Below are 12,165 nucleotides of genomic sequence, written 5' to 3'. Positions count from 1 at the left end.
TGCATCCAAACATTGCTATACATTATCAGAAAACCCAGAAGATTCATCTACTTCAGTTTGTCCAGATCATGTGCATTATTTCTAATTTTAAACACAATTTTATTTAAAATTTTTATTTTGACTAGATATATTACAAATGGAATGCAAAGAAAAATACCAAGTTATTTGCCTAGCTCTAAAAAATTCCTGTTCAAAAGATATGATAAAAGAGTTCAATTTTTACATTGGTGGGTACAAATAAGAAACTTAACAGAGAGTCAAATCTCCAAATGAGACTACAGTGCAAAATACAAAGGGCAATCTTTTCTTATTATTAATGAATTTAAGATTGATTTACAAAATTATGAGATAACAGGGGTATAATTCCACACTGTTCCTACCACCAGAGTTCTGTGTTCCCATTCCTTCCATTAAAAAATGCAGTAGTTCTCCCAAGGTCACAGATATGGGTTGACTATTATTTCTGTAACTATCTATATTTTTATATATTTGTCCTTTTTTTCCCCTATGGTCTCACCTTCTCTTCCTTTCTAAGTCACACCTACACCTATTACTGCTTCTGAATGCCTTTCCTTATATCCTCTTCAGTCTAGAGTTCAGAGCCTTCTGGTCATCTTCCTCTAATATTTCTTCCCCTTTGGAAGTATGGACCAAAACACTTTTGGGGGGGTGCAGAAGGTGAGCATTCTGGCTTCTGTAATTGCTTCTCTGCTGCATGTGGACATGGTTCACATTGATACATACCCCTAGCCTGTTTCTGTCTTTCCTTAGTGGGGTAGACCTCTGGAGAGGAGAGGTTCCAGGACATATTGGTGAGGTCATCTGCCCAAGAAGCTAAAGATGGAATCATGACAGCATCTGCAGCTTGGTGGCTTAAAGCAGTAAGATACAAAGCAGAAGGGGGGGGGGGCGGGGATTGGTTGGTAGTGCAGTGGGTTAAGTGCACATGGCGCAAAGTGCAAAGACCAGTGGGAGGATCCTGGTTCGAGCCCCCGGCTCCCCACCTGCAGGGGAGTTGCATTACAAGCAGTGAAGCAGCTCCCCACCTGCAGGGGAGTCGCTTCACAAGCGGTGAAGCAGGTCTGCAGGTGTCTGTCTTTCTCTCCCCTTCTCTGTCTTCCCCTCCTCTCTCCATTTCTCTCTGTCCTATCCAACAACAATGACATTAATAACAATGATAATATTAACCACAACAATGGTAAAACAAACAGGGTAACAAAAGGAAAAAATGGCCTCCAGGAGCAGTGGATTCGTGGTGCAGGCACCAAGCCCTGGCAATAACCCTGGAGACAAAAAAAAAAAGATATAAAGCAGGGCAAAATGTTTAATAAACAGGAAACAAAAGGTGGGAATAGAGCAGGTGAGAATAGGGATCTTAAAGTGGAAGCTAGGAAGACTCTTTAGGTATGTGCCTAGGGGACTATGACTTTGGTAACTTTTGTTTGAGCTTGAAAACTAACATGGAGGTAGACTAAAAATGTCTGAAAAGATATAGTCAGAGTTGAGAATAGAACTAGAAAGCTGGATTAGGGCAGAGAATAGCTACCATACTTAAAAATATATATAAACAAAATTAACTGTTTACTCCATCGATCTGGCTCAAGGCCTGAATCTATTCATATTTAGCAGAGGAACCTGTATAACTTCCAGTTACTGTCAGTCTGAGATCACAGTCTATGGTCACAGTTAGGAGCATTCTAGGCTGTACTCATTTCAGGACCTTTCTTCTTCGAGTGGCAGAATGGGATGATCCAACTTTCCTTCAAAGAGTCCCTACCATTGCTACTCTATAGTGAGGGTAGGGTCCTGCAGAGGACCACAAGAAGACTCATGATGATGTTCCTGGTGGAAGTGACCAGTGATGGTGGAGAGAGGAATCTATTAGAGGTCTAGGTCTATTGTATCTGTGTGGGAATCCAAAGATTCCCTAACTAGACCCCCAGGTGTTGGGGTTGTCAGGACAAAGTGCACATCTAAGTAAATACTAAGTAAATACTGCAGACCAAAAGGAAGCAGAGTCACATACATGTTACCAAGTGGTAATAAGCTATAAAATGCAAGACAATTCAATTTTCTAGGAGCATCTTCTAGAAAAGAACTAGAAGATACCCTCATCATTTTTTACACAATAGTTTCAGTATTGACAACTTGAGCATACAAACATAAAATGATACACATGACCAATGGTAAAAGAAGACAAGCCATGTGAGCTTGGATCTATAGGGACTTAGAAGTTACACAGGCTCTGGTATATATATATATATATATGCCCTGGATCAGGTGGAGGGAGATAAACAGTTCTATCCACAGAGTATTTTCAAGAATGGGAGCTACTCTTAGTCCCAATCCAACTCTGTATCCCTTTTCTCTGCTCTGACACCATGTTCTCAGACAACATCTTCTCCAACTTCATGTTAGCTATTAAAATCAAGCACAAACTACCATGGTCATGGTAGACACATACCTAAAATGGACTTCAGATCTTTCTTCCACCCTAAAATCCCTAATCTCATCTGCTCTGTCCTTACGTTTTGGTTTCTGTTCATTAAGCATTTTGTTTTGCTTTATGTCCTATCAACTTCCAGACACCAAGTTGTAGACAATACCATGATTCCACCCTGACTTCTCTGTGCAGATGATCTCACTGATGTGTCCTAGAATCTCACTTCTTCGGAGCCCTACCCCACTAGGTAAAGACAGAAACAGGCTGAGACCATAATCAACCTGCCACTGCTCAAATCTAGTGGAGAAGCAATTACAAAAGCCAGAACTCTTACCTTCTACACCCCCAAAACAACTTTGATCCATACTCCCAGTCGGGGAGAAGTGAAAAGAAGAAAAGTTCTAAGAGGGCTCTGAACTCCAGTTCCATCAGGTCTCAGAGAGAGAGGATGAAAAGGAGAGGGATATTTGGATGAAGTGCTAGAGTAATGTGTGGCTTGGAGGGGAAGAGAGGACTGGACCTGGAAGAAAAAGGAGGCAATTATGTTCAAATGTAGACAGATAGTTGTAGAGATGACAGTTATCTGCCACCTTGGGAGAATTGTGATGGTTTGCAGTGGAGGAATTTGGGATTTATAACTCTGGTGGTGGGAACAGTGTGGGATTGTACACCTGCTGACATGTAATTTTGTAAATCAATATTGAATCACTAATAAAAATTAAAAAATTAAAAACAGAAGACAAGCCACTAACTCACTATAGAAACCTGTTGTGCTAATTTTTTTTAACATTTTCTCTCAAAATTTTTAAATTTCTCAGTGCATTGATGTTAAAATTGTATTAAAATCTCCAGTTTTAACAGAGGCAGATGATTTTTAAAATATTATCCATATTTATTATGAGTAGACACCTTGATATTTATACCATTACTAAGATTTCTTGGTGGAAACTGCCAATTTTTTATAGTTGGAATTATTTAAAATTAAATTTTCTTGACCAATGAGGTAAATCACCCAGGTAGCATGTCTGCATTGCTATTCATGTCACCCAGAGTCTAGACCAGCCCCCACCACACTAGAGAAAGCTTTGGTGTTGAAGTTTCCCTCTGTCTCTGTCACTGTCTCTAACTGAGAGTTGATCTAGAGTGGTGAAGCCCTGACAATGAAATAAAATAAATCTTCTGCTTTGTGAGAGACATTATTACAAGAATGAAAAAACAAGCTAAAGAATGAAAGAAATTTCTTTCAAAATACATACGTTTGATAAAGAAAATCCTCAAAACATTCAAAGAACTCCTAAGTTCAACCATAAAAAATAAATCAAAATATAGAAAATTATCTCAACAAACTTCTTATTAAAGAAGAAAAACAAATGACATATAAGCATGTGAAAAGATGGTCGACATCATGTAGCATTGGGGAATTGATTATTTAAACAGTAAGTCACTGTAGTCATACCTACAACACTACCTATACTCTAAAATGCTGAGAACACCAAATATTACAAGAATGCAGAAGAACAGGAAGCAGTTCAGTTATGTAGAGGAGTTTTAATTAATTTGTTTGAAATATAAAATGGTACAGCCACTTTGAAATGCAGTCTGAAAGTTTCTCACAAAAGTAATCAAAACTTATCATATGACTCAGTAATTACAGTCATATTTGTTTATCTAAGTGAGTCTTGGCCTTTTAACCTTTCCTGCAAATTTCTAACTGAGGAAATGATTTCAACATGAACACCTATGAATTGAATCATTATATCCCCTAAACATCAGTTTCACTGTGTTTTAGCATTCTCTTCTTTTATGATTATATTTGGCTATGGTTTTAGATTGCTTGTTTTATTTAGCATTGACTTGGCACCTTAAGATGTTACTTCTGGAAATTTCTCATCAGATCCATATTCTACAAACAAAAACATGTTCACTATCTCATTTTTGAGAAAAATACCCAGAATAGATAGCACAAAAGGCAGAATTATAGTTAGAAAAATAAGCTGTAAAAGAAATATTCTATTCTGGTGAAAGATGAGGACCCATATTAGAACAGAAGAACAAGGGTTACTGAAGAGGAAATGAATTAAGACATGTAAAGGAAAAAAAAAAGATGGATTTTTCTAACAATCTAATAGTGTATTTTTCTATCATTTTACTGGGAAAGTGGTAATGGTTTGCAGTATATTTGTTGACATATAGGTACAGTTTCTCATTTTCCTTTGATAGGTATCTGTAAAACACTCTCAGTGTCAAACAAGATCCTTTTCCACTATCATTCACCAGGACCTCAAAGCAATAAATGGTGTATTTAGTGACAGATAATCATTGATAACTGGGGGACAAGAAAAAGATAAGTTGTATGAATATGTTGAATTTTATATACATTTTAAAAGGATCTTCATGTTAATACATAGGTCTGCAATTCAAGAGAGAGATATCTGATTTCAAGATGTATTTCCCAGAACCTGCAGTATATATTCCTGAGGCTGGAAATGGTGCACCCAGTTAAGAGTACATAGTTCAGAGTTCAAGGACCCGTGCAAGGACCATGGATCGAGCCCCCACTACCCCACCTGCAGGGGGGATGTTTCACAAGCAGTGAATCAGGTCTACAGGTTTCTATTTTTCTCTCTCCTTCTCTATCTCTCCCTCCTCTCTCAATTTCTCTCTGTCCTATCCAATAAAGTGGAAAAAAATGGCCTCTAGGAGCAGTGGGTTCAGTGCTGGTACTGAGCCCCAGTGATAATCCTAAATCAAACAAAGGAATAAACAAATAAAAATAAGATTAAAATGTATATATTCATAGATGTTTCTAGCCTTAAATGGGCAATCTGATGAAAGGAAATTAGTATACACAATATAAAGAGGAGAAAAAAAGATTAAGAAAAAGTAAAATGATAGTCTTTAAAGCTATTAAATGTCAGAGATATGAATAATAGAATTTAAAAAGTCCATGGAATTTGGTATTACTAGGAACCTTGATGAAATATTTTTTATTAGAAATAGTGATTACCTCACATACTTAAGTTTAAAAAATTGATGAGATAGCATAGTTGAGAGCAATGGAAAAATTTTAATAAGAGTAATATTACAAACTGTGGCAACAGCTACATAAAGATTTACTGTTGATATTTTAATAGAAACTTTAAAATATGTAACTAGATAATTATTATTCTAAATGTTTATAACACACTGGTAGTATACTTGTATAGATATAGTGCCAGGATATAACATCAAGTACCAAGTTTTACAAATCATAAACACTAAAAAACTGTATGTTGGATTGAGTTGTGTTTTCATTACATGTAGATAACCTTCTGTGCCCAGGACTAATTTAATTTGTATTTACTTCTGATAAAGGTCACCGGACACTCTTTATTGGAGTTCATGTGCCCCTGGGAGGAAGAAAAAGTCATCGACGTCACAGGCACCGTGGCCACAAACACAGAAAGAGAGACAGAGAAAGAGACTCAGGATTAGAAGATGGAAGGGAATCACCTTCTTTTGGTAAGAATCTTTCTCCTTGCTGTTTGATTAATTTTTATTGTAATAACATACTTGCTTGTGCTATCCATCCATAATTAGTGATAAGATTTTATACCCATGAAATTTCTTATACTTGCATGAAAGATATTGGTTTGGGTGTACTGGAAAAAATGGGAAAAGGAAAGCAAGCTTGATCTTTCTTTTTCTCTAGTGTCTCTGCTGCTGGTGTGTGTGTGTGTGTGTGTGTGTGTGTGTGTGTGTGTGTGTGTGTGTATGTGCAGGCGAGCATGTGTTTTGTCAATGTTTTTTTTCCCAGCTAAATTATTTCATTGAGGAAATGTTGATTTATAAGATTATTGTTTCAAAGGCACAATGTCTCAACCATCAAGACAGGTGTCAGTATACCTCACTTAGCACTAAATTGACATCTTCCTCCACTAGGTTCTCAGGTCCCCTTCACTATCCTTTGAGCCCTTTGATCTGTTGAAGTAGACTACAGAACGTTAAGTTTGTAAATGACTTCATTATAGGACCTTTTATTTTTTGGTTGTCATTCTCTCTTCAATTTTATTCTGTTTTGTTTACCTTTTTGTACCATATTTTACTTATTAAACAGAAGAATTGACTAAATATCAGTGTGAAGCTTTATTCTATTAATCTTGTGAGGCCCTGGGTACTGCAAAAAGTTTTTTCTGTAATAAAATAATATATATAAGAAAATATATAAGATGTTTTAAAAAAGAATTTGGTGTTTTAGGAAAAAATATAGTAATCAAGTGGTTAGGGGAAAAGTTCAACTGGTAGAGTGCAAACCTTGCATGCCTGAAGCTTTCTGTTTGACCCCCAGTACCTCATGAGACATGCTGCTCTTTTTTTTTTTTTATTTCATGTGATACGTTCTCTACTCTATGTAAAAGAAATGACAATAACTAAATGGAATTTATCAATATACCATTCTTTTTCTTTCTTTCTTCTTTTATTTAAGAAAGGATAAATTAACAAAGCCATAGGATAGGAGGGGTACAACTCCACACAATTCCCACCACCCAATCTCCATATCCCATCCCTCCCCTGATAGTTTTCCCATTCTCTATCCCTCTGGGAGAATGGACTCAGGGTCTTTTTGGGTTGCAGAAGGTAGAAGGTCTGGCTTCTGTAATTGCTTCCCCGCTGAACATGGGCGTTGACTGGTCAGTCCATACTCCCAGTCTGCCTCTCTCTTCCCCTAGTAGGGTGGGTCTCTGGGGAAGCTGAGCTCCAGGACACATTGGTGGGGTCTTCAGTCCAGGGAAGCCTGGCCGGCATCCTGATGGCATCTGGCACCTGGTGGCTGAAAAGAGAGTTAATATACGAAGCCAAATTGTTGAGTAACATGGACCCAAAGGTTGGAATAGTGGAGAGGAACTGTTAGGGGGATACTCACTGCAAACTCTAGTGTACTTCTGCTTTCAGGTATATATTTTGCACTAATTTATGGATACATGTGAATATATGCTCTCTCTCACAGAACCTGGTCTATATCTAGGTTTTGGGACTTTGTTAGAAAGTGAACCACCTGGGATGGAATTAGAGAATACTATGAAAGGAAAGGTCTCAGCCGAGTGATGAAGCTGAAGGGTTGTCATTCCACACGTGAAGTCTCTGGACACAGTCTGAGCTGAAGCGTGCTGAGGTGGCAGTCCTTGTGTTGATTAGGTTGTGATTGGCAGATGCAATGTTATTTGATATGGATTGGGAGAGGCATGCCAGAAAGTGGGCCCTATCCTAAGGTTCCAGGACTGGGGGAAGTAGAGGCTCTATAGTGGAGATGTGAGGTTCCTGCTGTCTTAGGGTTCAAAAAGACAATGGATAGTTACTGTTATCATCAGATTATTTGGTAATTGGGTTAACTTTGAAAAGTCCTTTTGTTAGGGTTTGCTGTATAGTACCCAGTATCTTGTATATAGCTGTGCCGCCAGTTGCTTCTGATCTACTTGGTATAGGCTTTTGAGAGAGTCCGCATATCAAATACACAGCCTATATATTAAAAAGACTCAGTCTGTGTTTTAGAAACTTCGAGATATACAATTAATTTTCCCCGTCTCATATTAATTAACTAGTGATTTATATGGCTACACTTTAATAGGAGTGTACATAAACACCATTCCCACCACCAAAGGACTGTGTCCCATCCCACTCACCCACTCCTACCCCCCACTGGCCCAGGAAGCTGCATGTCTACCCCTCACCACAGGGTTTTTACTTTGGTGCCCTACTTTCAATTTAGTCAGATCCTGCTTTTAGTTTCCCTTTCAGATCTTCTTAGTCAACTTCTGTTGATGAGTGGGATCATCCCATACTCATCTTTATCTTTCTGACTTAGCTCACTTAACATAATTCCTTCTAGCTCTGTCCAAGATGGGTCAGAGAAGGTGGGTTCATTGTTCTTGATAGCTGCATAGTATTCCATTGTGTATATATACCACAGCTTTCTCAGCCACTCATCTGGTTTTGGGCACCTGGGTTGCTTCCAGGTTTTAGCTATTATGAGTTGTGCTGCTATGAACATAGGAGTACACAGCTCTTTTTGGTTGGGTGTTATGGAGTCCTTGGGGTATAACCCCAGGAGAGGAATTACTGGGTCATATGGAAAGTCCATGTCTAGCCTTGTGAGAGTTCTCTAGACTGCTCTCCACAGAGGCTGAACCAATTTACATCCCCACCAGCAATGCAAAAGGTTTCCTCTGTCCCCACAGCCTCTCCAGCATCTGTTGCTGCTCTCTTTTTTGATGTATGCCATTCTTACAGGAGTGAGGTGGTATCTCAATGCTGTCTTTATTTGCATTCCTCTGACAATCAGTGACCTGGAGCAGTTTTTCATATGTTTGTTAGCCTTTTGGATCTCCTCTGAGGTGAATGTTTTGTTCATATCCTCTGCCCATTTTTGGATGGGGTCATTTGTTTTTTTTGGTGCTAAGTTTGCTGAGCTCTTTATATATTTTGGTGATTATTCTCTTGTCTGATGTCTGGCATGTGAAGATCTTCTCCCATTCTGTGAGGGGTCTCTTTGTTTGTTTAATAGTTTCTTTGGATGTGCAGAAGCTTTTCAATTTGATGTAGTCCCATTGGTTTGTTTCTGCTTTAGTCTTTCTTGCAATTGGGTTTATTTCATCAAAGATGTCCTTGAGGTATAGGTGGGAAACTGTTTTACCAATGTTTTCCTCTAAGCATTTGATTGTTTCTGGTCTAACATCCAGGTCTTTGATCCATTTGGAATTGATTTTTGTTTCTTGTGAGATAAAATTATAAAATGGAAATGTTGGCAAGACCAAAGGTTTAGAGGGGTACAACTTCACACTATTCCCACCACCAGAACCCCATATCCCATCCCCTACCTTGATAGCTTACCTATTCTGTATCCCTCTGAGAGTATGGACCCAGGGTCATTATGGGGTGCAGAAGGTGAATAGTCTGGCTTCTGTAATTGCTTCTTCACTGAACATGGGAATTGACAGGTCGATCCATACTCCCAGCTTGTATCTCTCTTTCCCTAGTGGAGCAGGGATCTGGGGAGGCGGTGTTCCAGGACATATTGATGGGGTTGTCTACCCAGGGAAGTCAGGTTGGCATCATTGTAGCATCTGGAACCTGGTGGCTGAAAAAGAGTTAAGATATAAAGCAGAACAAATTGTTGTCTAATCATGAGCCTAAAGGTGAGAATATTGCAGATGAAGATTTGGGGGTCTCCATTTTGGAAAAAGCTAGTAGGTCTATTTTAGGTATATTCCAAGGGTTCCATGCCTTTATTAGTTATTGTTTGAGTCTGACAGTTAATATGCAGGTGGACCCCAGTTATTCTCTGGGGAGATGGTTTTATCATTAGATATAGGACTAGAAAGCTTGATCAGAGAAGAGAGTAGCTCCCAAATATGGGGAAAGTATATACATATTGTTACCTGTAAACCCAATCTATTTGATCTGGGACCTATATTCTGCACAGGAGCCTATGTAGCCTCTGTGTCCCTATAGGTCTGCGCTGGCATTCTGTGGTCACTGCTGGGAATATTCCAGGATGCACTAATTTAAGGACCCATCTTCCTCGGTGATAGGTAGAATATGTTATCCAGCCTCCTCTCAGAGAATGGAACATTCTCTACCACTGTTAATCAACATTGGAGACAAGGTTCTGTAGGGGCCTACAAAGGGGTCTATTATGTTATTGCTGATGGAGATGACTAGTGGCAGTGGAAAGAGGTATCTGGGGGGCCGTGCAGTAGTGCAGTGGATTAAGCTCACATAGCTCAAAGCACAAGGACTGGCTTAAGGATCCTTGTTCGAGCCCTCGGCTCCTCACCTGCAGGGGGGTTGCTTCACAAGTAGTGAAGCAGGTCTGCAGGTGCCTATCTTTCTTTTTCCCTCTCTGTCTTCTTCTCTCTCAATTTCTTTCTGTCCTATCCAACAATAATGACAGCAATGAAAACAAGAACAACAACAATGATAAACAACAAGGGCAACAAAAGGGAAAAAATAGCCTCCAGGAGCAGTGGATTCATAGTGCAGGCAGCAAGCCCCAGTGATAACCCTGGAGACAAAAAAAAAAAAAAAAAGGATCTGTTAGAGGTCTAGGCCCATCATGTCTGTGTGGGAAGTCCCAGGACTTCCTGACTAGGGCCCCAGGTGATGGGGTGGCCTTGTAGTGACCAAAGAGTTACATTAAAGTATGGCTGTCTCTTGCTCTTTTCTTTCCAGCTTTTATAATCCTTACTTTGTCTGACTAGCTTAGCTTTGGAGTGATTGAGGGAAGTGAAATAGGAAGTAGATGAGGAAGGTGTCTAGGTCTAATTAGAAACTATTTGATTTGGTGCTTTATGGTGTCTTTTTTAGGTCTTTCTAATTGCTTGCTGCATTTACATTCTTTTTCTGAGTAAGGTGTAGTAATTAATAGTATGGTATTGGCAAACAAAACAAAACAACCCTCCTACATCAGTGGACAGATTAGAGTGTCCAGAAAAAAACTACAAACAAATACGACCAATTGTTTTAAAAATGGTACATAGGTTATTGAGTGGAGAATATCTTTTATAGTCTTTTTATATTTGTATTTTCAATAAATGGTTTGGAATATTTGGACATTAGTATACACTTTTACTAAATAAACTTTAAAAAAATCTTAAAGTAAATGAAGTGTTATTCTTAATGTGATTTATGAAATTTTTAGATGAAAACATAAGAAAAAACTTCTTGTGACCTTTATAAAGAGTTGTTAAATTTAACACCAAAAGCATAATTCACAACATAAAAAAAGTAATGGAATTTGTAAAAAAGTAATGGAATTTGTAAAATTGGAATTTGTAAAAAATTTAACATACTTTAGTGAAAGATTCTGTTAAAAAAGATGTAAAGAAAAGATGGGAATGAGAGAAAGTTTTTGCAAATTACATATTAAACAAAACTTGTATCCAGAATATATAAAGAACATTAAAAAATTCAAGTAAGAAATAAATAACACACATGGCCAGGTGGTAGAACAGACTTGTTAGTATGTGCAAGGACATGGGTTCAAATTCCTGGTACCCATCTGCAAGGGGAAAACTACTCAAGTAGTGGGGAAGTACTACAGGTGTCTTTTCCTTTCTCTGTCTTACTCTCCTTTCTCTGTCTTTCACACTATATCAAAAAATAAAATGAGCAAATGACAAAATAGGAAAACATTTCAATGGTTACTTCATTAAAGAAGACATGGAATGACAAGTAACGAAAAATGTATTTAAAATAAAAAGACTGGCTGTGGAGGTGCATAACAAACAAAGCTATATCATGGCAGTACAACAGCTTGGAAATTTCATATATTAGGTACCACTAAATAAGAAATTACGGGCATGGGGTAAATAAGACTGTTTCTTAAGTCCAACGATAGTAACCCGAAGTTCAGCCCCACATGTGCATTTACTCTGATTAGCAGCACTATCATGGATTCTCTGAAGCCTCAGCTGGGGTCATCATGTACCACAGAAAGTGTGGGGGAATTCAGTAGTAAGAGTCAGCCAGAGCATAAGAAAAATAATTAGAGGGGGGGGAGGAGGAAGATGGCGGACTGAGAAGCCGCTAACAGCGAGTGCTCTGATCACATCGTCGGCAACGGTAGAATTTTTTGCCTTTAGCAGGCCAGTCAATAAGGGGTGACACCAAAGACGTGATTATAATTTAATTTGGGTTAAGAATTAGAGTAAAGGTGACACGGACTAGCGGGGCTCCAGACTTCC

At 38.5% G+C, this 12,165-nt stretch overlaps 1 protein-coding gene across 7 annotated transcripts in view; it reads left to right on the top strand.

The window, feature by feature from the left end:
- The window catches only part of SLC4A10 (solute carrier family 4 member 10), a 359,857-nt gene that overhangs the window by 159,451 nt on the left and 188,241 nt on the right, over positions 1 to 12,165 (top strand). For all 7 annotated transcript variants that reach the window (XM_060177810.1, XM_060177808.1, XM_060177811.1 and 4 more), the window contains exon 3: positions 5,798 to 5,944. In XM_060177810.1, the coding sequence (XP_060033793.1) occupies positions 5,798 to 5,944 (147 nt within the window). The remainder of the gene's footprint in view (positions 1 to 5,797; positions 5,945 to 12,165) is intronic.

This window comes from Erinaceus europaeus, chromosome 18, assembly GCF_950295315.1.
Source record: "Erinaceus europaeus chromosome 18, mEriEur2.1, whole genome shotgun sequence".
Classification (NCBI taxonomy): Eukaryota; Metazoa; Chordata; class Mammalia; order Eulipotyphla; family Erinaceidae; genus Erinaceus; species Erinaceus europaeus.
The sequence above is the reverse complement of the archived record's forward strand: the minus strand, read 5'-3'. Positions and strand labels throughout refer to the sequence as shown.